The sequence below is a fragment of the Vanessa cardui genome, chromosome 18 (genome assembly GCF_905220365.1).
Source record: "Vanessa cardui chromosome 18, ilVanCard2.1, whole genome shotgun sequence".
NCBI classification, from domain to species: Eukaryota; Metazoa; Arthropoda; class Insecta; order Lepidoptera; family Nymphalidae; genus Vanessa; species Vanessa cardui.
In genome coordinates, this window is record NC_061140.1 from 2592355 (window position 1) to 2620064 (window position 27710).

The 27710-nt window shown below is 32.2% G+C and overlaps 1 protein-coding gene across 4 annotated transcripts in view; it reads left to right on the plus strand.

The window, feature by feature from the left end:
- Window positions 1-27710, plus strand: part of LOC124537451 (sodium/potassium/calcium exchanger Nckx30C) — a 108883-nt gene that overhangs the window by 1231 nt on the left and 79942 nt on the right. For 2 of the 4 annotated variants that reach the window (XM_047114299.1, XM_047114300.1), the window contains exon 2: window positions 24210-24233. The exons of the other annotated variants lie outside the window; for them this stretch is intronic. In XM_047114299.1, the coding sequence (XP_046970255.1) occupies window positions 24210-24233 (24 nt within the window). The remainder of the gene's footprint in view (window positions 1-24209; window positions 24234-27710) is intronic. 4 annotated transcript variants of the gene reach the window in all.

Here is a 27710-nt window from a genome sequence, read left to right on the forward strand (position 1 = left end):
TAGGTATTTTGTGAGTGATGTATAATACAATAAACTGGTTGATAAACACTGCGAAGTTATATATTTTGTTTATTAGAAAGAGCTGTTTGAGGTGCGTTGTTATGGCGACTACTGACTCGCCCCGTACACTGATTGCTTATGTAACGTTGGCGTGACCTCGTGTATATTTTGACTCGATTAGACTCATGTATTTTTATTGCGTCGATTAGCAACAAAGTTCTTACGGGAGCCAAGAATTGGGTTAAATTTTATTACAAAGGTCGCGTGTGGATCTATTATCTCATATGGATCTTGAATGTCATAGCGTGATGATGTGATTTTTGTTATACATAGCTTGTAAACACACTAATTAAAAATTGTTTTTGTTAATTGGTGCGGTAATGTATGCGGTTTTATTTCAGATATCGAAAGCCGAAATAGAACCTCTTTGGATTAAAAATATTTTTATGTAGATGAAAAAATATTATATTGGTTCAATGATGTTACAACAATTTATATAAAGAGTTATATTTTCTTCAAGAAATGGAAATCGAATCGTGAATTCACGAGAATTTCATTGCAGCATATATTATATAGAACTCTGAAAGTAGCTATATGTCTATAGTTATTTCTAATGAAATTTATTTTTGAAAATGCAATTATAACAGTGAAAACAAGTTAAGCGTTAAATTTAATTACTAATTTTTTTTATCTTTATTAATCCAAATATACAACTTAAATATATAACCTCTATCATATTTAAAGATTTATATTCATCATGCCGGAGATTTTTTCAAATTAAAATTACACTAGCATTACGTTAATTTAAAACCATCATTACAACTTTTTTTTCTCAGCATTGCATTATACAGAAATTAAAATACCTTACAAAACAGGAATGATTTATTTTACATTTAAAATGCGGTTTTATTCTGAACAATAATGATAAAATGCAAAATACTTTTCAAACGAACCGTATTCTCGCTACGTAGGTTGCTACGATGGGCTACGAGGGAGCTACGCGCATGTACATAGTATAAAAATATACCTGACTGTTCGAATGCATTGTTTAGTAGAACGAGTCTTATATCAATAAAAGCATGAAAAACGTCCTGTTGATGGCTCAGGTAATTATCAATGAATTAATTATTGTATTTATTTATAATTTATATTGATGAGTTTCAGTTTAAATAGTGAATGATCGAGTGTAATTACAGGCGCAATTGTCATGTTATATTCTGTGATTGATAATGTAATCAATTTACTTTTTAAATAAATTAAATTGTCTATTGTTTAAACAAAAGAAAGAAGGGATGGGACGTATGACGTAAGACAAAAGTCCCAAAAATAAATAAGAAAAAAAAATTGTCTATGAACGAAGACGAGTTCTTACCTCCAGGCTACCACGTGGCTAATTATTTTCGTAATTAAAAATATAACTAAGATCTCAGGTAGGCAGTACATTGGGACTGTAAAGAATGTTTTATATTATATTTTTATAATTTGGGCCGATGCCTATGGTCAGAGGTGACCTACTACCAAGTGACCCATTTGCTTTTTAGCCTTTCTTCTATCTAAAAATGGATATATTTTTAACGCTTTTTGTTGAAGACAACAAACTGTTCTGTTAAAAATATAATTAAAAATATAAATTTGAAATCTCGATACAAAATAATATTCAAAATTATTTAAGTTTTAAAGTAAAAACACGCAATTTCGTAATTGACTTGTAATTGTTTGCATTTAATTAAATAGAGTTCAGTGTGTGAACCGTTTTTAAAGAATTTTTTTTTTTTTTTTATTTCCTGTAATATTTTTAAACATGTTCTAGAATAACAAATATAAAATATAGATCAACTATGCGAATAGCCGTTTCTTCTCGTTTTTTTGTAGAGTTGGAATATTGATGATTTAAAAATGCTTTATTATAAAGTTTACTAGAGAAAAATACATTTGTTTAAATACAATAATGCACGCACAAATCTTATATATAATTATTAAAACTTACCTTAACATTGTAATTAGTTAACAAAGTACAATACGAAAATTATTCAATAAAAAAAAGTAATAAAATTTCAATAAAGTAAGTGATAGATAACCAATAACTCATGTCTCCGTAGACGTTTTTATGTGAAATAGTTGCGGTAAATGTTTGTATTTTCACAACGGAAACACTGCAATGCATCTTGGCTCAGATACCTTCATCTACAGGCATCACATATAATATATACCAACATATATATAACATACCAAGTTCTCAAGATCTGTGCCAACTTCTCTTGCACATTATTCCCAGTCAACTTTGATCATTATAAGTTAAGATCAGATACGTTTAAAAGGATTCTGCGATCTCTGCTATAATCTTTTGATATATTTTCAAAGTGTTGCTTTGTTGTAAAAATATTGTTCGGCGTTGTTAAGTTTATTTAAATATAGTCATAAATCTCTAAGATTAAAAAGGGATTTCTCGTTCTTTTTTTGTTTTTCATAAAAAGTTAATTATCTGATTGGAAATTAACTGTTTAAGACATATTATATATATTTCATTTAATACAAGTAGATGACTAAATAACTAATATTAAGGATTATCTATTCAATAAACAAAACTATTACAGATATTCAAAATTGTTGTATCATCACACAGTATAAAACAAAGTCGCTTACGCTTTGTCTGTCCCTATGTATGCAATCTTTTAAATTACTTAACAGATTTTGATGCAGTTTTTTTAATCAATAGAGTGATTCGAGATGAATGTTTTTGTATATAATATATGGATAATAAAGTAGAAAAATACAGATAATTTTATAAGTTTCTAATGTAATGTATTACTTAGATAATTTCTGTAGTATATTTAGTATCAGCATTGCATCCGTGTGTAGCCGGGGCGGGATCGCTATTATCATATATCTGTCTGTCTGTCTATTTAAATAAGGTACGCGATAAAATTAACGATATATATCGTCATCTAATTTATTTGTAACAATTATTTTGAAAATGGATACCCCGGCGATCTTAAGTATTTTCGAAAATAATAAACAATATTCGTCTTAGAAACTTCGTAAATTGGAACAGCTTACACGAATAACACTTGTCTCGGCTGACTGGAGACGAGGAGATAGAAAGGTATTTCGAAGGAAATGATTTCAAATATCTAGGAGTATTTATTTTATCTCTACGTAACGTTGGTATAGTACGACACAACTTAGATGTAGCATCGACAATATTCTTAAAACCGATCACATCCGAATTAAGTACGCTATCCCAAATGATCAGTATTTATTTCTTATGTGAATATGATCTTTACTAAAAAGTAATAACTTGTAATATCATATGACCTAATATATTCGTCAATTTGACACGTCGATTTACATGCACTGGCTTTCTCGAGTAGAACTAATGCGAGAATCTATAGTGACGAATAGCGTCGAATGGCGCGATAGGGAGCTATTTCTATTGGTTGTATAAAACGGCAGTAATCGGAATTATTGAGCTTGCCAGTGCTACATCAAAGATGTGTCGTACTATAACTTGTGAAATCCTGTAATATTCGCGTAATTGTCTGCTTACATTGATAGATGATAGAATTGTCAGCAACCTAATCGAATTTTTCTATTTCTATTTGGACGGTTGCATGTTTGTTTAATAAGACAGAACAGCTGAACGGTTTTATAGTCTGGAATAAAACATATAGTAATTTTTATCCCTGATACCTCTCACCCTGCCACACTCGAGAGCAAAATTACAGACGTAAACTAGAATTACATATATTTTTTAGTACCTAAACGTAATAATTATTCCGAGGGTCCATTTTCATCAGAAAACAAATGTGTTTAATGTTTGAATGTTTTCTAATTGAAATGAATTTTACAATGTGGCGATATGGGTATCAAAGTATGTATTGTTAATTATTAATAAAAGAATAAATGCTTTATTTATTAAATAGTAAAAACTCTCAAAATACGTAATAAATTGGGCTAAACCAAAGATTGCCAACCAAGGATTGCTAACTTACTTGCAAGATAGAGTTATCATATTTATAATTTATATCACACTTTATTCTCTTTCTTTAATCAATATAAAAAAGTAATTTTGAGATAAGAAACATCAGATGCAATTCTGCTGACTGCATGTCTGAGCAGCGAGGTAGAATAGACTCAAACCATTTTCATTAACACTGCTATTAAAGAAAAGGTATGTATCCCATAAGACATTTAATCTTGAATAGCTTTTTGTATTAATTTATTACATTATATAGAGAGAATATTATTTTGATTTTAAATTTCGATTCGTTACACAAAATCAATTCATCCAGATTACTACATATATATCTTGTCTGAATTTAAAATAAAACATTCTCTATTCTATGAATGGAGTGCTTATAACAGCCATTAACCAAAAATACAACGCGAGCTATTAATAACTGTCAAGAGAATGAGGCTAAACCTTTAAAGACGAACAAGAGAGATTGAAGCAACAATAGTTTTGATATCTGTATTTAAAATGGCACTATATTAATCAAATCCCTCCTTGCTTTATATCTTCGGCTATATATATATTAAATGTATATAAAAACACATCCACAGATATGATAAATCATTTAATACAAGATTTATATTTAATATGTTATAAAATTTGTAGAGTTTATAGTGTTGAATTTTGGGCAGTATACATAAATTCCATTGCCTTATTAAAATACCTGTGATTTTTTATTTGATAGAAAAGAAAAACTACTGATATTCTTGCTCGCTATTCTCGTCTATATTCTTAACTGGTGTTAGCTGCATATAGCGAAATCTTGTTAAATGAAAATCAAAATGGCTTTTAAGATAAATAAAATATAGATACATATTACAAAGGATAAATGATTTTGTTAAACGTAATTTACTAAAAATTTAAAAATACGAAAATAGTTTGTTAGATGCAAATTATTTTCGTAATTAATATAATAAGTTATTTGTAATTAATTATTGTAAATTTTTAATTTTAGAATTCGTTGAATAATTTCTAAATACGATAAACATGTTATGTCTTCCAATTAAATGTAACTGTTGATGAGGCCTTTTTACAGGCTTAGCACTTTCAACCAAAAAATCGTATTGGTCTATGATATATGTTTCGATGTTGAACTAGTCTGTGTAATTACTCGCACGAGCGGCACGACACGGTTGGCGTAGCCTGGGAATATGTAAGAACTGATTTATACATGCATAACCAATGTCTTTGGGCCAAGCTGGTGCCACATATAGCCAACCTTCTTGTCTGTTGTTGTGTTGTGCTTTTAAAATAAATTAATTGAATTATAATCTGAAAGAATTTTTAGTAATTGACGACCTATATGATCGAGTAGTGTGTACGCCGGATTTCATGCCTACGCCAGTCCGTCCCGGGTTCGATTCCCGGCCGAGTCGATGTAGAAAATGTTCATAAATTTTCTATGTCATATTGGGTCTGAGTGTTTGTGGTAACCTCGTTACTTCTGATTTCACATAGCACTAGTGCTACTTACGTTGGGATCAGAATATTAATTTTTAATAATTGTAGCTACTCGGGGCAGATTATCAGGGGCAGATGTGACTGTAGCGTATCGTGTAAAAACAAATTCATACCGTAGGGATTTTATTTTTTTAATCCATTCGCTAACTTTAACGTAACAGACACATTTTTAGCGCAACACGCAAGTAATTTAAATTTTTTATTCTGGGTCGTACCAGTAACCTGACTCAGAGTGGTTGACTGAATTTAGGTAAAAGTTATTAATGACTTTTATTAAAAAAATGATGGGCAATAATAAAATGACATCTCGATTAATTTGAAAAACAGTATTACCCTTGTTTTAATGTAATTTTCATAATATGCTGAATTTACTTTTATAACCTGTGGAATACCTCAGGGATCTATTTTAGGGCCTCTGTTATTTTTAATATATATAAATGATATCAGTCATCTGGATTTATCCGGTGAAGTATCGCTCTATGCAGATGACACGTGTTTATTTTACTTTGAAGATTCTATTGAAATTTTATTAGCAAAAGCACAGAATGATTTAGATAAATTACATGAATGGTTTCAATATAATTTACTAACTATAAATATTGAAAAGACTTCTTTCATGCTTTTTCATGCAAAAAATAAAAAAATTCCAAAATTTAACCCAATAATGATAAATAATCAGACTATTAAACAATCAAATGAAGAAAAGTATCTTGGCCTAATCCTAGACCCTAAGCTAACATGGCAGGCACATTTAGACTACTTGCAAGGAAAAATAAATTCACTCACTGGGGCAATACGTAGATCGTCGCGATGTATACCACACAAAATCCGTATTATAATATATAATTCACTTGTAAAGTCATTATTAGAATATCTTGTTGAGATTTGGGGTAGTGCATATAAAACTAATATAAAGGATCTACAGATCTCGCAAAATAAATTACTAAAGTCATTATTCCATCTTGATTACCACATGTCAACCAAAGAATTATATAAACGTACTAATGTATTATCAATTAACCAGTTATACAAATTTAAAACATGCATATTAATTAGAAAAATACTAACAAAAACAATACACACACAAATAACGTTTAGAACTAAAACCTACAAACATTACACTAGAAATAAACACAAACTTGAATTACCCAAGACCAGGACGAAATATGGAATTAAATCTCTACAGTTTGAGGGAGCAAAACTATACAATAGCTTACCTAATGAAATTTTCAATGAAAAATCCTTTACGATCTTTAAGAAAAAATTATTATCTTATTGTAAAAAATACTTAGATTAATTACTCTTGAATTGTATAAGTCGTTACTACTGTACTAAATTGTCAGTTAAATTATTATGTAAAATATCTCATTTAAGTGAACATTGTATGTTCTTTATGAGAAAATAAATTCTTAAACCACATAACAAACTAGCGCCCCGGCTTCGCATGGGTACAATACTAATACTAAATATACTACAGAATTTATTTATTTACGACATCACATTAGAAACTTCTAACATTATAAGTGTTTCTTTACTATATTGTCAATGTATTATATATAAAACCTTCCTCTCGAATCACTTTATCTATTGAAAGAAAAAAACCGCATCAAAATCCGCTGCGTAAATTAAAGATATAAGCAAACATAGAGACAGACAGCGGTAAGTGACTTTGTTTTATACTATGTAATGATTTTCTGTATGTCATTTTCAGAGAAGCGTAGTTAAATCTTAATATTAAAATTCTAAACTTCATGTAATAAAATTTCCTTATGTTCTTGTATTGTAAAATAAAATATAAATGTATTATAATAATAAACAAATTACATATTAAGCAATACTTACGAGTAATATTATGAAATACAAACAATATTTAGGGCTCACACTCAGTAATAAGCTGTAAAAAGCTTTAGCCTGAGTTTAAGTTAAGCCTTAAATTAATGAATTCACGGACGAGGCTCGGCGCCGTAAAAATATTAATAAAAAATAATGTTTACAAGTATTCAGTAACAAAACAAAGTTAGAATATAAGTACAACCTACTTATTATGCTAACATTCCTTTTTAGTGCCTTACATTTTGAAAGCTGGATGGTATAATTGCAAAGACCTCTTACAAACTATTGACAGCCTCACCTTTATATTTGCAATACCAGTTTGACATAACAACATAATATTCAACACGTTCAATGAGGAACGAGGTCTAATGTGCCTCGTATGTCTTGCGGTGTGGCTAAGAAAAACATAGATTTATCTGTCTTGCTCAGTTCATAACATCTATTTGATATATTGTAGGAAAGTGAAATTTATATGACGCCTATTGAAAACGGAATGCTATAGTGTATCTACTTTAATACGGGGTCGCTTTGATCACGAACCGCACTGAAGAAATAAAAATCGATCACATCAAATCATCATATCGAATTTTAGTGTCTTACACGTTACGGGGTCTAATAAGCCCCGTACCGGTATTATGATAGTGTTTCATACGAAATCTCAAATGCCCCGTACATTATTAAAAAAAATGACGCCGCTGCCAACGTGTTAATTCGTGGAAAATAATATAGACGATATGCTATATCTTCTTCTTGTAGGTTTATTTTAAGTGTGTCTATAAAATCGGTTCACGATGATAGCTTTAAATAAAATTTTAAATGACAATTCAAAAGTGCTTGCAAGAGCCTCCGTGAATAATATGATTACCTACATTAGGAGACTTACTGGCGATATTTCCAAAATGAAGACTTGAAAATATATATTCTTTATTTTTAGTAATTACGGATATATCAAATCATCATATCAAAATTTCTCATATTACCAACGCGCCACCAACCTTGGGAATTAAGCTGTTATATCCCTTGGGCCATGGTCAGCATAGTAAATATTCTGGCTGACTCACCCTTCAACCTGGAACAAAAATGGTAAAATATATGATTATATAGTATTCACACGAAATTGATAAGTCTGGCTTACCGTATCTTTCGAACAATGCCTCTACTGGATATTTACCCTTAAGCTATTTGTAGTGAAAAGCGTTTTGTTCTCCTCTGTCGAAATTTAGGTTAGCTTTGACATATAAAAGACGAGTTTTTTTTCGCGTTACGGTAAAAATAGTTCAGTTTTCATAGAAAAATATAGAAATGTGAAAAGTTTAGAACAAAAACGGTACATTCGTCGATGAATAAAAATATTTGCATTGAATAAAAACTTATTTGGGCGTGTTAAGAGTGCATCCCGTTACGTTTCTGACGCCATTTTATTTTATTACACGAGATTTCTTTTTAACCGACATGAAAAAGGTTGTAAGATAACCAAAAAAAATCAATTTTGTAATATATAATAATAATTTTAACATCATATATACATACATCACTATGATCCCAATGTTAGTAGATAAAGTACTTGTGTTATGGAAAATCAAAAGTAACGACGGTAATACAAACACCTAGACCCAAGACAACATAGAAAACTACTGAATTTTCTTCATGGACTCGGCCGGGAATCGAACCCGGGACCTCGGAGTGGCGTACCCATGAAAACCGGTATACACAGTACTCGACCAAGGTGGTCGTCAAAGTTTTTATTCATCAAATCGTCAAGATTTTAATATTGATATCTCTCTACCAATATTCTTCTCTCTTATTCGATTGTTGTTTTTGATGAATTATTGCTGCGATGGATTGTCCGCTTCATTAGTCAACCGAATTGCAATTAGAAGATCATAAGCACTCACAAATATTTCTTTCAAGATATTTCAATTAATAACTTGCGGTAGGGCTTTGTGCAAGCCCGTCTGGGTAGGTACCACCCACTCATCAGTTATTCTACCGCCAAACAACAGTACTCAGTATTTTTGTGTTCCGGTTTGAAGGGTGAGTGAGCCAGTGTAACTACAGGCAGGAGGGACATAACATCTTAGTTCCCAAGGTTGGTGGCACATTGGCGATGTAAGGAGTAGTTAATATTTCCTACAGCGTCATTGTCTATGGGTGATGGTGACCACTTACCATCAGGTGGCCCATATGCTCGTCCGCCAACCTGTACCATTTAAAAAAGTAATAAACAATGATCTTTGTTGCCCATATAGGGTAGAAATTTGAGACGGGGCAGTTGAAAATAAATATTTACAGAATAATTTCCCAAGTGAACATTTTTAGATGGGGCAGTAAATATTTGTCACAATTTAAAACTTATAATTAAAATAATTGTCTTATCACCTCTTCTGTTCTCGAACAGCACTTTGCTTTACATTAATTTTGATCTAGTTAAAGCACATAACTAAATTAAACTTCCTAGAATTGGTAACAAGATACAGTTTTAAAGATGTACTTACGTCGTACTTTTGCTTATAGGAATTTTTAGTCCCTAACTCCTAGATTTAAGTCATCGACCACAATCTGAATTAGCCAAAATATTGCATTTCCTTTTATTCTGGCTGATTGGTTTACTAGACAGTTTTTTTAACCCTTTTTAATTCTTAGGTTCGTCTAGGGAAAAGTTAAAGAGTTTTTTGTAAAATAATTCACTTGAGTGACCAGCAAATAGTTGACAGTGTTGTACTCTCGTGTCTCGGAAAGCACTCTCGTGAAACTGTAAGTTGCAACCTTTATTTGATATTTCTTTGGTTGTGAGTATGTCGGAAATATATTGCATCTGTATTTCCAAAACTTGTGCTAGCAAGTCTCAAAGAAAACTTAAATGTGGAAATAAATTTTAAATTTGACATTATTCTATCATGCTTATGATATCAGTCGGTGAAAATTAGCTCTGAAAGAAATGTTAAACATTCTTTACATCGAAAATTCAACCTTGGGAACTAATACGTTACGTCCCTTGTGCCTGTAGTTACATTAGCTCACTCACCCCTAAAGCCGGATACCATCAATATAAAGTATTGCTGATTGGCGGAAATATGTGTATATATAGTGAACATTAACCAGTTATTTTTCCGCCAGTAAATTTGGTACCTACCCAAAATGTATTTTGACGTCTGCCTAGCAATATAATAAAAAAAAACTGTAACACTTTAATGAAACTTCGCCATGACAAATTGCCATAAAAAAAAAACAAAAAGGCTTGAACCTCCTAAGTACAGTACGACGCAACTTAGATGTAACATCGGCAAATTCAAAATAACCGATGACTGCCGATTTATACAGTCAATAGAAATAGCTCCATAATGCGCCATTCGACGCTATTCGTCACTGTAGATTCTCGCGTCAGTTCAAACCGAGAAAGCAAGCGCATGTGAAATGGACCAATGTTTTCGGTCATATGTATTATTACAAGTTATTACATTTGCGTAAAGATCATATTCAGAAGAAATAAATATATTGATAATTTGGGGTAGCGTGCTTAATTCGGATGTGATCGGTTTACGAATTTTGCCGATGCTACTTCTAAGTTATATCGTACTATAATTCTTTATTGAAAACGTAAACAGTTTCAAATGAAGGCAATAATGATATAGCTCTGTATTGCAGATTATTAGACGAATGGCTTTAACAAGCGTGTGCATCGCGTAATCAGCTGTGAACCGAAGCGATTTGAATGCATTATGATGCTTAGCAATCTCCGAAATGGTTTACACAAGCAGGAATTACATTAGATGCGTCATATAGTTATATGCGTTATACATTACTATTAATATTGACTTCATATACTTTGTAGAGGAATATTAAGGTAATTGTAATAAAAGTAGACTTATCAGTCACCACGCTGGTTTGACTTGGTGGTAGGTCTTTGTGCAAGTCTGGGTAGGTACCACTCATTAGGTATTCTACCACAGTAGCAGTTATACTTGTATTTCGGTTTTGATGTAAGGAATGTCAATTATTTCTCACTTTGCCAATGTCTATGGGTGACTTACCATCAGGTGGTTCATTGTCCCGTCCGTATACGTTAAATACGTACTTTAAAAGAACGCTGTATCATTGCTTTTTGGGACATTTTGTGACAGATTATCATTCGATACATTCATAATGTGTTTCTTCGTCTGATGAATTGTAAATTTTAATTACAGAAGTGTATGAAAATTATGTAGATTTTTTGATTTTGATTCCGTAATCATCGAGTTTTGACGAGTTTTATCTATGAGCCATGTCGGCCTTTTGACGGATTCCTTAATTAAATTTCAAGTTTTCTGGATTTTTCAAAATACATGGATAAAAAAATCCATTTTTTATGAAAAACTTTTCTCAACAAGATAGACTTCAAAATATATGCACTATAAAGTATCCAAACTTAATTTTTAATAACATATATTTATTAATATAACACATTCCATTTTTAAATTTAAATATATCTTTTATAAAGATAGATAACGAATGCGAGTTGAGCAACAGCTGCATACAATTTCATACAACATCTCAACTTTAGCATGTTTATATTTTTTGCGCTGTATCACACAATTAGCATTTGAAAATGTTTTCAACAGACTGCCTACACTTCGTCAAGTAGTCATTATATCTAGCCCACGCTTTATGTGGAACATGGCCGGTTTTTCAGAAATAGGCCACATTATATTGCACAGTGAAACAGTGCCCTTAGCCGCATCGTTAGTGAGCCTTCAGAAGTGTTTTTCGTTACGTATTTAAAAAATGTTAAATGTTTTCACGCAGATAGATACGTTACTACATTCCTGGAACATATATCTAAAGTATCTACAAATGTCCCACTGTTGAACAAATATCTACTATTTTTTTGAAGTTTAGAGCATATTCCACCACGATGCTTCAATGTTTTTGATTCTTTATCCAACAAATACAAGTTTCTTCACGATTTTTCCTTTACCATTGAACTCGAGATGATTTGTAAACACAGATTATGTAACTAGATTATTTGAAAATGGAACTTAAAATTGTAGTTCTTGAATAAACGCATTTTACGTAGAATCCCGATCCGCATGGGATGGCGCGGTAACCGCAGATAAGCGGATTTTGCGGATAATTCGAAATCGGCGTATGACGACGAAAATTCATACAAAATACTTTTAAACTTGTTTTATTTACCTCTATTAGAATAACAATACGTTTCCTCAAATATAAAATAGAGATGGAACTCTTTACCAATCGGACAAATAGGTCATCTATTGTTAAGGCTAACCATAAAGATTAATTTAACGTCTAACTATAAATATTGTCACCATTGGTAAAAGACAGGCACTATACGAATTAATAGAAAACATCAAACATACCTGATTTCATCAATGCACCAGCAGCCTTGAGAATTTAGATGTTATGTCTCTTATACCTACTGGTCCTTTCGCAGATACCGGAACACAATAATATTCTACGATAAAACAAAAATAATATAGTATTGCTGTTTGACGGTAAAATTGTCCTTAGTGTCTCAAATATAAAATAGGGATGGAACTCTTTACCAATCGGACAAATAGGTCATCTATTGTTAAGGCTAACTATAAAGATTAATTTAACATCTAACTATAAATATTGTCACCATTAGTAAAAGACAGGCACTATAAGAATTAATAGAAAACATCAAACATACCTGATTTCATCAATGCACCAGCAGCCTTGAGAATTAAGATGTTATGTCTCTTATACCTACTGGTCCTTTCGCAGAAACCGGAACACAATAATATTCTACGATAAAACAAAAATAATATAGTATTGCTGTTTGACGGTAAAATTGTCCTTAGTGATCGGTACCTAACCTACTAACAATAATATGCTCGTTAAGTACCTATCTATCTTGATTATTTTCATAATGCTTGGCTTATGGTATATTTATCTTTAGCAATATTAATAATATCTAAATTGTATTTTTTTACAAAAGCTTCATGTTAGGTCTATTTATTATCTTGGAGATAATCTCTAGTAAACCTTCAGAATGTTATCTTATGGTTTTAAAATATATTATATTAAATTTGGAGGAATATATTTTGTAATGCTCATTAGAAAAAAATTACTAAGCTAATATACATAATATTTATAATAGAAGATGTAGCGCAGTTTGGAGTATATAATATGTATATAAGATTATTATATAAGTAGCCATACCTCACGTGTGTCCCTTGCTTTGGATTTAGACTATTGAAGTTACAAAAACGATTTCAAAATTCGAATCTTTTAATTAAAAAAAAAAAAAAAAACATTTCGAGAATCAGTCGCAAAAACGATTACAACTATAACAGTATCAATGATCACGCTTATCTCACCGCCGGCTCGGTTTGCCTACGAATTATCGGTAAAATTTTCATCCGGCCAAGCACGTCCGACCTCCATTAAAATGTGTTCGAGTCGAACAAATGGGCATAAATTCGACATTTGGTACGCGTTATTGAAACTACAGTATTTGGCACGACGCCAATTACATAGACATTAGTGTGATAAATATATTCACGTTAAATAAAACAATTGAAATAAAAAATATGTTAATAAAGTACGAACTATTAGCGGAAACTAAGGAACTTTTCAACAACATACAAAAACTTTAACAGCCTGTGAAGTTCTCACTGCTAGGCTAATGTTGCCTGTGGTCTTGCCCTTTGGGGAGGTTTGGAGCATTTTTCACTACGGTGTTCCATTGCTAGGTGGTGGATTCATATATCGTAGAATGTCGTTGAAATTAGACACACGCAGGTTTCCTTACGAAATTTTCCTTCACCACCAACCACAAGATGAATTATAAACACAAATTCAGTGGTGCTTGCCTGGGTATAAACCCGCAATCATTGGTTAAGATGTACGTGTTCAAACCGTTGGGGCATCTCGGGTCTTGTGTTTTGTAAATATTATTAATTTTATTATTCCAGACTATAGGTATCTACTAGCCAATGACGAATCTCTACAGTTCAGAAACGTGAAATATTAGGTTGGGGAAAAAGTCTTTTCGCATATAGTATGTATGAACTTGTAATAAAATCTCTTTGGCTATACCATTTGTATCTGGCTGGTTTTGGTATCATTAAAAAGTTTTAATTTCAAAGAAGGCACTTCCAAATTCAAATTAGGAATTTGTGTGATTTTCATTTGTTTTTGTTGTTGTTAAAATGAGTGAATCTAAAGAAGAAATTCGATACATTTTAAAATTTTACTATAAAAAAGGTAAAAATGCAACTCAAGCCGCGAAAAAAATTTGTGATGTTTATGGACCTAATGCAGTATCTGTGAGAGTAGCGCAAGTTTGGTTTAAGCGTTTTCAAGCCGGAAATTTTGATACCAAAGATGCATCTCGCTCTGGTCGCCCTGTTACGGACAAAATTGATGCCATTTTTGAAAAAGTGGAGCAAGATCGGCATATTAGTAGTTACGATGTAGCTGAAGAACTGGCAATTGACCACAAAACGGTTTTGACTCATTTGAATAAAGCTAGGTACACAAAAAAGCTCGATATATGGGTGCCTCATGAACTCACTGAAAGAAACCTAATGAACCGTGTACTCATTTGTGATTCTTTATTACGACGTAATGAAACCGAACCATTTTTGAAGAAGCTGATAACTGGTGATGAAAAGTGGATCACATACGACAAGAACGTGCGAAAAAGATCGTGGGCAAAGGCCGGTCAAGCTTCACAGACTGTGGCAAAACCCGGATTAACTCGCAACAAGGTAATGCTGTGTGTATGGTGGGATTGGAAGGGCATCATTCATTATGAGCTGTTACCGTCCGGCAGGACCATCGATTCAGAACTGTATTGCGAACAATTGATGAGATTGAAGCAAGAAATTGAGAGAAAGCGGCCAGAATTGATCAACAGAAGGGGTGTGGTTTCTCACCTCCTCAACCTCACACATCTTTAGCCACTCAACAAAAATTACGAGAGTTTGGCTGGGAGGTATTAATGCATCCGCCGTATAGTCCTGACCTTGCACCTTCAGATTTTCATCTGTTTCGGTCTCTGCAGAATTCCTTAGGTAGTGTCAGGTTAACATCACGAGAGGACTGCCCGAACCACTTGTCGCAGTTTTTCGATCAGAAGCCCCAAAATTTTTACAGCAATGGGATCATGTCACTACCAACAAGATGGCAATAAGTTATGGAACAAAATGGCACCTACATACTTTAGTCAAATGTAAATAAACTATAAAAAAAACTTTTTGAATTTTCATATAACATACGAAGAAACTTTTTCCCCAACCTATTATTAAATTAACGCTGTATAAACTTACTATTTCACTGATATTTAACAGGCGTTTTAGTTTTGTGTGAACTTGTATGAACCCGAGATACTTATTATATAATCTTTTGACAAACATCAATATTGTGAATTGATAACTTCAAATTACATTAAAACCCTTCAAGAAAATCATATATAAGTTTCGATATACATTATGTATTTAAGTCCCGTGTATGTCAGACATAGAAAATAAGTTTAAATAATATTATATAAAACCATACATAAAGGAAGAGACGGGGAATATATGAAAAAGTCCTGGAAACGCTTCATCCTTATTCTACTGTAACACGTAAAATAACTTCTTTCCAAATTATATATAAAATCTATAATCTATAGATTAAAGAGAGACGGAGCGAGAGAAAGAGACCGCAACACAATGAAATGATTTGTAGGCGATCGTTTTGATATAAAAATAAACCTCTGGTTTTGGAAAAAACTACCTCTAACATATAAAGAAAAGAAATAATAGCGGGATATATCTATATATTTATTAGACAGTCAGTAAGCAAGTGAAATGCCTGTATATTGAGTAAAGCTTTTAAATTTGAGTGAGCCATAGCATTTTATATCCCATGGGCGCTAACCCCGAGTCCCATTTGCCTTATGCACATATTAAACCGTTTACCCACGGATTTCTACCATACAAATACGATGAGTATTTAACAAAATAAGGGTGTAGAAACACTAAGTTAAATATTAGAATAAACTATCAACCCGCCCGACATCATACTAAATATACCACAGAATTTGTTTATTTATGACATAACATTAGAAACTTCTAAAATTATCAGTGTTTCTTTACTATATTGACCATGTTCTATGTGTATATGTGTTAAAAAAACCGCAGCAAAATCCGTTGCGTAATTTAAAAGATCTAAGCATACATAGGGACAGACAGCGGTAAGCGATTTTGTTGTATACCATGTAACGATAATGATGAAACACTTTGAAAGTATTTAGTACTGATTGTATTAGGCATATTATCTACGAAATCCATTAATCTGCGATTACGGCGTCACCCAGTGGACCAAGTGTGTTAAAAAAATGTTTATTCCTAAATTAAAATTTCGAGTTTCATTTGGAAGTAACCTTTTCTTCCGCTAGCACGCATTCACGCATATCCCTCACATGAAGGGACTGGAAGACCCTGTAAAAAACCAACGGTACATCCTCCCTTATTTCAGAGGACGTCAGTATCAGACTTGCTTATAATCTTTGTATAATGGGTATGTAGTCAGCGACGTGACAGTGAACCCACACATCAACGTTTAAAAGAAAAAGGAACATATCATCTCTGAAACAAACTAATTCAGGTGATAAAAATCATTCGACTATTACCTGATTATTAATGAATAGTCGGAGGCTAATGTTTCATAGGCTAAGAATAGTCAAGTCTTTTATCTCTTTCTATCATCAGTATATTTGATATTCGAAAAAGGAAGACAGAACATATGACACTTGGAAAACCTTATTTTGGTCAGAATACTAAGATTTTTTTTAATCTGTTGTATCGTCATCGTTCATTAATATGCATAAACAAGATAAAATTTTAACAAAAAGAAAAACCGACTTCAAACAAAACACTATTTTAAAACAAATAAAAATGTACTAAAAAGTAATAACACCGACTCCAAATATAGCAATAATTATAACTACATTATATAATCGTAAATCGACTTTTAAGTAGTCTAATATTTTTCATTTCATTTTACCTAGGAGGACACTCAAAAATATGTTCAATATGCAATTATTTTTATTACTTTTTAGTACATTTTTATTTGTTTTAAAATAGTGTTTTGTTTGAAGTCGGTTTTTCTTTTTGTTAAAATTTTATTTATTTTTTGATTTTAAGTGAAGCTGATGTAGACTAACATTTTTTTTAATATGGATAGATTAACCGTGCCGTTTATAAGAATCAGAAACTACTTCGGGGACAATTTCAAAAGAAACTTTCGAATAAAGCAAAAATAGATTTTCGAAAATGCGGCTTTAATACGTCATGCGGCATAAACTACAAGGTACCACCCTCGAATGAGCTGTAATCGACCTCAGTAAAAAAACTTTGCAAAAGAGCTATTCGTATGCTAAGTCGTACATCATATGACATCACATCATATATACAAAATTTGATTAAAGACAGTAAGAAATTCTGCCCCAAATCGCACCCTAACTGTAAGCCGTTTAGGAGTTCCGTCAATACATAGTATACAAAGTTGCTTTCTCTGTCCCTATATCTTTAAAACTACGCAACGGATTTTGATGCGGTTTTTTTTTAATAGATAGTGTGATTCAAGGGGAACGTTTGTGTATAATAAATGAACAATATAGTAAAGAAACACTGACAATTTTAGAAGTTTGCAATGTGATGTCGTAAATAAACAAATTCTTTAGTATATTTAGTATCAGTTTTGCACCCGTGAGAAGTCGGGGCGGGTCGCTAGTTAATTATAATATTCGATTATGACAATTACATGAACATAACCACGTTCCGGAAGATGATTTAAATATCCAAGTAACCCATAAATAAAAGATTCGACCGAGTATTGCTAACGTGCTCCTCAGAATTGTTCCGTTCCCTCCCGTTCCCTTAATTTGTCATGGATCCTATACTCAGAACCTTACCAAACTTTCACCAAACTACCCTTAAAGTATGTCCTTTATAATTTTAAAAGAATCATGAAAATTGTGCCAACCAATTTTGAGTTATTCACCTATATATCGCGCACATACATAATGCAAATTTAAGACTTATGTCGTTTTCATACAGATACCATCATCGGAAAAAAATTAAAAAAAAATGGGACCCCACGGGAAGCACTACCTTTCAAACAAAAAAAATTATCAAAATCGGTCCACCCAGTAAAAAGTTATGAGGTAACAAACATAAAAAAAAAAAAAAAAATACATACGAATTGATAACCTCCTCCTTTTTGAAGTCGGTTGAAAATATTCAAATCAATCAATGAGAATCACCGAAAAAGTTCCGTTACATAGATACATACAGATTACGTCACGATAGCATGCATGGAGGGTACCGCTGCTTTTTAGTGGGTTATCCCGGTGGATCTTGGCGCACCTGGCGTCCAAGGAACCGGGGATCCCCACACCCACTTTCCATCACGTGAGGGAAGCGCGTAACGTGTTTTTCCAGCGAGAAAAAAACGATCCATACAGATCGAACGATTAAATCGCGTTAGAACTAACTACATTTAGAACTAAAGATCTATTTATTCAAGTCGCGCACCTCATCTTTAAATTACTAATACCGGCGTACATAAGTATGTGTGACCCTTATACTCATAAGATATCATAGTGTGCGTGAGGCGACTAAACATAAAAACAATAAAATATACAGCTCAGATAACATTATGAATAAAAAAATACAAGGCTATGCGCGCTTTAATGAGCAAATCGATCTACAGACGCTAATACGATACACAGTCCACAATAACATAACTTCCTCTGGTTAATTATTTAATAATTAAATATAATATAACAATAAATTACTTGCAAACATAGCCTGATCGATGTTTATTCGAACAATTTTATTATATTAACAGACTACCGAACAGCCCCGGCTTCGCATGGGTGCAATACTAATACTAAATATACTACAGAATTTGTTTATTTACGACATCACATTAGAAACATAACAAAATAATCAGTGCTTCTTTACTATATTGTCCATGTATTATATACATAAACCTTCCCGTCGAAAAACGCTATCTATTAAAAAAAAACATCAAAATCCGTTGCGTAATTTTAAAGATTAAGCATACATAGGGAAAAGCATACATCTGTGTGTATAACTTATCTCGTGCTCGGCGGTGAAGGAATACATCGTGAGGAAACATGGAAATGAATCTAATTTCATAGAATTAGGAATATGTTCCAGAACATCTTCCCAAAGGGGAGGAGGCCTTAGCCCAACAGTGGGTAATTTACAGGTTGTTGTTGTTGTTGTGACATAGGGTTATAGGGACAGAGAAAGTGACTTTGTTTTATACTATGTAGGAATACAAACAAATAAAAGAAAATTTCCCGTCTAGACGATGTGTATACAAACAATAAAGGAATCTCATTAATTTCAACCATTCTCGAAGTCAATTGTCTTAAATAATGATCGTTAGCTTCAAAATATTATTTAAGAATATGAGACATGAATCAAAGAAGAAAATGAGAAGCTATTACTTAAGATAATTGAAAAATAATATCGTTAATATAGTCATAACCACCATATCCAACTTTGTTTTTGTTTTCCTTCACATTAAAAAAATATCACTTAAGACATAGCATGTTACAATGTACTAGTTGTTAGTTATGTTAATTACGGTTTTACTCGCATTTAGGGTTCTTCTGATATATTTTATTTAAGGCCTAACATATAACTAATGTACTATGTATTTAGTTTAATTAATTTGAGAAATATAATAAAAATAAAACTAATTACTAGTGTGTTTCTTGCACTGAATCGTTGGTAACTTTCCAATTTAATTCTATCATATAACGATTCAATAGCGCTTATATGAGCCTTCTTAAATTAAATGTATTTTGAGTCCGGGAAATGTCCCTCGAGGGCTCGAGACAATGACACTATAAACAAATATTAACCACTAGTTGACGCCGAGATGGCCCATTGGTTAGAACATGTGCATGTTAGCCGATGATTTCGGGTTCAAGCCCAGGTAAGCACTAGATATATGTGCTTAATTTGTGTTTATAATTCATCTCGTGCTCGGCGGTGAAGGAAAACATCGTGAGGAAACCTGCATGTGTCTAATTTCTTTGAAATTCTGCCACATGTGCATTCCACCAATCGCATCGGAACAGCGTGGTGTAATATGTTCCAAGCCTCACCCTAATGGGAGAGGAGGCCATTAGCCCAGCAGTTATCGCCGTTTGCTACGTTCACGTTTTACGGGATTAGTAGTCACGCGTCATGTCCTACCTTGGTATGCAAGTATGCTGCGTAGCAAATTTCGACAAATTCGCTTCGTCGGTTTGGCAGTTCAAGACAGATAGACAGACAAAATCACATTTATAATATAAACAGATTCCTGACATTGCTAATGCGATACCAAACATGGGAATGAGCCTTGTGCCAGTAGTAACACTGGCTCACTAGTAACAATACTGAGTACTGTTACTTGGCGGTAGAGAATCTAATGAGAGGGTGGTACCAACCCAGTTGGGCTTGCACAAAGCCCTACCACTAAATACTGCTTTAATAATAAAAAGCTTTACTTTTTATTGAGTATTAAGGATTGTGTACTCAAATAAAATGGCGTTGAAATAATGGTAACAATAGTTTCCGAACGCGTTTTAATCACAAGAGTTCAATTTAAATGCTTTTGAGTTCAACTTAAATCGACTCGTATAGTTTTTTAAAGTACGCTTATATTTATGTTTCTCGTGGGGAGAATTTATTTTACTAATTGATATAGTGTTTTAATTATGCGACTTCCTTAACTATGAAGAAGGACTATGTCTGCTTCATTAAATATTTAGTATTTGGGAACAATATATTTATCATTCAAGTCATTAACCTAACTAATATGACTTTGTATTCTTAAATTTTGAAAAAGAGTAACTACTGAGTTTCTTATCGGTATTTCTCGGTAGAATATGAATTTCGAACCGGTGCTAGCTTCACTTAAAATAGTTTGTGTAACGATTCAAAAGTGCTTGTAAAAGTCTACTTGAATAAAGTATATTTTAATTTCGGTTGAAATTTATGCCTCATTTGTATCCGTAAGCCACTTTGGAATATCATGATGGAATGGCCTTTCCGTATCCTTTGAGGAGAGGAATCTTTAACCGTCTTAATAGCAGTCCGTAGTTTGAATTACAAAATCTTTCAAAATCGAAATGAGGTCAACTTAAGTAAGTTCGTGTAATAGTTTCACTATATTTTATTTACCAAGGTTATGATTCATCACCAAATCTAGTAACACAAATCGCTACAAAGGGACCAATAACTGATTTTATCTACAATAATTGTGTCGAGTGTGGGTGTATTTCGTTATACATTTATCAGAAGTTTCCTGGAACGAAACATAATATAGTTTATAATAGCTAGCGTATTTATCTATTGTATAATATGTACTCATTGACGATAGACGGAGGATAGATGTCGTGTTTATCGAAGATATTTGAATCAATTTCAAGCAAAGTTACGGCAATTTTGACGGGAAATACTAGGGTTTTAAATCAAGAACCATAGGATGTTAAAATTTATGAGCTTATCCCGATTATGTAATATGCATCTTTGCACGGATCAGAGTAGTTATGGCTTCTTTTCGATACAACCCACCCACTGTTCCTCCCGAACTGTTCTTGAGGGCGAGGAGATAATCGTTTCATACTCGAACGTATCCTCCTTCCTATCATCCTTACCCAAATGAAGAGTTTTACTCGAGTTGCTTCCGACCATATGGATTACATGAGCTGGTTCAATGCCCCTAGATTATCTTTATACATGGTGGCGAGAGACAATCCCTTAATACTCTCATTTTGGTATCAAGAGTCTTTTGCACGTTCCACTCTGCTGATCAGAGGACAACCAGTACCTATATAGTAGGCACCACCACTTCAGTTTACCTACACCAACAAAGCAGTTAAATACTAACAATTTAAGTACAAAGAAATATTGCGTGTAGAACCTTAAAAAACAATACCGAAATCCCAATAAATAGTGGTTTAAATGGATCACTGGGTGATATAATGTATGTCGAAAACAAGCGCGCCGCTGAACGCGCCCTCATTAATCTCCAGCTCAGGAAACTGAATGGATATATGTATTATCCGACCGAGTCTAAGCGATAGTAATGGTTTGGTCACTTTGTTGGTTCAGTATATTCTGTATACGTTTTGTTTAGGTTACAAAAAGACTTACCATTACAGTTCTTAGCTGAAGTTAGTTTTTATACTAATACTATTAATCGCACGCGGCTTTGCTCGCGTTTTAGGGTGTTAGTTGTCATGTGTCAGGCAAGAAAGTAGCCTTGTGTTCTTAAAATGTCCTTTATTGGAGTACAAATTTGCTTCATACTAAATTCATCAAATTCAGTTCAGTGGTTTTGTCGTGTAAGAGCGACAGATAGAGCCACTTTCACATTTATAATAATAATAAAGATTACAATAATTTTTATAACTTATCTTATAGGGGTATAAAAGTATCTTCTTGGATTTTTTTAGGTATCTTATTATATTTATATTCTACTTCAACCACACACCAGACAGACAAAAACCAGTAATTAACATCGAATTGACGTGATATGGTTGATCAAGAGAATAAGAGAATAAGATTGCACAAAAAACCTATTTTTAACTATTAACGAAATATCGGGAATCGGATATTTTTTTTTAAATAAAGTTAAAGTGAATATTATAAGTGGTAGAATTAAAGTGAATTCGTGTGGTGTTATAAATAAATATACATACATCAAGAAATTAGTAGTTCAGAATATAGCTGAACTATTAGTAAATCTAAGATTTTTTTTTTCTTTTCCAATTGGAATACGCTATACGTATAGTCGTCACGGTAGCATGCGAAAGTGATCCCGTGGCGCACACTGAAAAGTTTGTAGTTTTTATTGGTTATTCCAGTGTACCTGGGCACACTAGGCGTCCAGGCCATCGGGGAGCCCCACATACCCCCCCCCCCACTTCTATCAGATTGGGGAAACACGTAACGTTGAATACTGAAGAATTAAATGACGTTTAAAGCAATATTTTCAAAGGCACATGTTAGCCACAAATAAACGTTTAAAATTAATGCTTTATCAAAATTATCATTTAATCTGGTCAATTTGTCAAACGCTTATGTAGAGTGTTTGTTCACGATATATCGTTACGGTTTCGTGGTTTAGTTATTATTGACGACACTCTATTATATTTTTGATATACCAGTAATTTATTTATAAATAATAATCTTTTGTAAAATTTAATAATTTGACTTAACATGTATATTAAAAAAACAATGTAAGAATTTGAATTTTAGACGATATTTTAAGAATCTAAACGAGGCAGATACGGACTATGCATATACGCTAGAGAAATAAGTCATTAGTGATTTAATCGTGAGATGGCATTTTTATCCCATATTGCTTATTTGGTATAATTGAATTCTATTAAAAAAATACAAAATTGAAAATGTGTGCAATTTTACGTATAAGCAGATATTTCTAGTAGGACAGTATTATTGTTTAATTATCTGTAAATATATTTTAAGAAAATAAACATATATACGTACAATACTTTCATATATCACAAACCTTTGGTGTATATTTGATCTTTAAATTTTGGCAAACAATAATAGTTTATTAATTGGGTTGACACTTAAACGTTCTATTATTAATAATTCTTTGTTTATGGATATGTATTATTTACTGCTATTAATATAAGAAATATGTTAAAGTACAAACAGAACGCATCGATCATGCTATGACACTGAACAGTTATCGCAGACATGTCAACACAAGTACATAAAAAAAAAACATTTTCTATTATTTTTCAAAAAGAGAACTTCTTCTTCTTCTCCTGTATAAACTTCCTGACTTCTCTACTGGCTATACTGACTAAAGCCTGTTTTTACAGCACCAGACAGCCGCTCAGACGTTGGTGAGTGATTGCCTTGTTCTTAGTATTTTTCACATATATATTTTTTTCTTAATATTTATCTTTCAATCTCTCGCTTTTTCTATATTACAAAGCTTCACTATGACAATGAGCCAGTAACATTCAGCCGATCACACCGTAGCTTATATATTACAGTATATATAATATACATTACATTAGATATATTATATAAATTTTTAATATTTTGACGGTAACGTATCTTGGTTTTAATAAAAATAATAAATTAAATCGTAAATAACCTGTATCCTGAACTTAAATCATAAATAACGGTATACGTTCGCCAGTTTGGGTTGCCGCCAACTTTTTCGGTGGATCCTGTGATTTTGCCAACATAAAAATAATAGAAAGTCAAATAAAAAAAAAACATGCCATATAAAATGTAAATTAGTTTCTGTTTTTTGAGATTACGTCCAAGTTTGTATAGTTTTAAGTATATTTCGCGTTGTTTAGTAAAATGATTCGTATGACAAAGTTCGTAAAATTCATTTTATTAAAACACATTAGTAAGGCATTTAAATCAACAGTTGTTTTTTATGTCCGGAGTTAAATGGGCTAACATGATAAAAAACTTTCATTAGAACTATTTTAAGCTGTATCGGTTTCCGAACAAATAAACTTGGAATAGATAGATAGGAAAAACTATCTTTTATCGATTAAAAAATCTATACACAATGGCAAAAATAGTGTTATGTTGAAATCATTTGATACGGTAATTTACCCAATTGAGGTATGATTTATATACTCGTAGTGCGATGTAAATATAAATATATATGTACATGATTTTTCTTTATTATAACGTTATTATTATGATTATAGGTTGATGGTAAGTAGTCACCACCTTTTACTGTAAGAAATATTAGCCTATCCTGACATAACCAATCCACCAACATCGGGAACTAAGATATTATGTTTCCTATGCCTGTAGTTACACTGGATCACTCACCCTTCAAACCGGAACACAACAATACCGAGTGTTCAGTACAGACAATATTTATATATGTAAATATGTAAACTAAATAATGGGAGATGCGTTAATTTATTTTTTATGACAATAATATAAATATAATATAATATAACAGACAAGGGTCTCTATAGTTGTTCTTTCCCGACTATTAAATATAATCTATAATTAATGTGAAAGTAACTCCGTTTGTCTGTCTGTTTGTCGCTCTTTCACTACGAAACCGCTGAACCGAATTTGATGAAATTTGGTATGAAGCAAACTTCAACTTCAGGAAAGAACATAGGCTTTTTTTTGACCTAACATGACCAGCAACACTAGGAAAACGACCAAAGCATCCGACTACTATTAGATTATAAAATACAATAGCATTATTATTCTAATTTCATCCATCATACATCTTATTAATAAAACGTTATTATTGGCCTGTAAGCCCCTCAGCGTTGCAAATGTTTAGGAGGGGGGGGGGGGTGATAATCACTTTCCATCAGGTGACCATTACCCCCTATAAAATAAAAATATTTTTTATTTTATACGTAATAAAATTAATCTAAAAACTATTTTGCCAGTGAAAATGTATGTAGTTATACAAAACACTAAGCTTACCCATTATTATGAATTCTGCTGTACCAAATAAGTTATGTAACATTATATTAATGAGTTAAACTAACATTAATGATAGTTTTCCGGTAGTCGTTATTGTTGTGGATTACTATTGATGTACTGAAATAATTCTAGTAGGTACAAAGATATATATTTCGATTTTACTTCGAAAGGTTAAGGCTCTACCTTAATTATAGTTGCGTAATATTCTAATCTTTCAATAAAACATGATGGTATCATTGAAATGGGAGATTTTGAATTGGATTCGTTAAAATTTAAAATTAAACTTGATCAAGTAGTTCATCGAAACAGTGTTGTGTTATAAATAATTCAAGAACTGCTTTCAGTGCATAATAGTAATAGCCTTTAAATTTACCACTGCTCGGATAAGGCCTCCTCTTCGATTAGGGAGAGGGCTTGGAACATATTCCCACACGCTGTTCCAATGCGGGTTGGTGAAATGCACATGTGGCAGAAATTTGATGAAATAAGACACATGCAGGTTTCCACACGATGTTTTCCTTCACCGCCGACCACGAGATGAATTATAAACATAAATTAAGTACATATATATAGTGGTGCTTGCCTGCGTTTGAACACGAAATCATCGGTTAAGATGAACGCTTTCTAACCACTGGGCCATCTCAGCTCGCTATATAAGAGTAAATACAATTTAATTCTAATATCAAATGAATAAAGAAAAAATATTTAAATTGAGACATAAATGAATTTTACGAATGTAAGGTTTTCTCATTTAATATAAAGTATTTTTATTGTTAAAGTGATTTTTTAAATAACAACTTTTAGATCGCTACGGTGTCAAGTGTGGATATTAATAATGATGCTTTCAATCTTAACGTAATTTAAATCTTCATCGCTTACAGATTGAACAAGGCTCAACATTTAAAAAAAAACAACACAACAATAAGGTTTTATATCTAGCATGATCGCTTTCATTTTTGACAAATTACAAAATGTCATACATCCTACTACAGACTGTCAAGTATAAGTTGGCGTTCCTGTGGCAGCACCTGCTACACCCTTTGTTTTGCCACTTTTTTGTTTATTTTACCAATATCTCCCTAGAAAATAATTCTCTACGTCTCATTTTTAATACATTTTGGGTAAGTTTTCTTAATAAGGGTAAATAAAACAAATAAGATATAAATGAACAAAAAAAATTAGTACATGTTTTTGCCACACGCCAACTTACACTTGACGCGCTATATGATTATGATTGACACATTTCTGATTATGATTTATGACACATTGCACAGATAAGCATATAATTTAACGACACGTTCACAAAGGGCTTCTCTTATAAATTTTGCTTATGAGGTGAACAATTAAACGATGTTTTGTCTCTTTCTTTCAGAAAGAGAGAAATTATTGTATAATTGATCCCCTATAATTAATGTTTATAAGTTCAGCCGCCATTGAATAATATTGTTATTTTTATATTTAAATTTTTAAGATCCGTACAGATCCGCTGAGTGCTTAATCTTGCAAGTATAAAAACTTATTTGCGTATTTTAATATATGACATATTAGTTATTATCTACTATTTATATATACCAAAAAATATTTGCAATATATTGTTCAATTTTAGATTTTTCGTTTTTGAATTTGGAAACGTATCTTATGAAAATGATAAAGTATTTACATACTATATAGTAATAAAGATTCATCTCATATTTATCCAAATTACATTATTTTATGACCATATGTGTGATTAAATTCACGAAAGAATCATATTAGTTTGTTTTGAACACAAGAAGCTTCCGGGCGCGAGCAATTTTCGGGCCAATTCCCCTCCTCCCGAAAAACGATTTCAATGGTGCATTCCCGATATTCCAAAACATAGCTATCATCGTCGGTACGGTCCCCAAAGTACC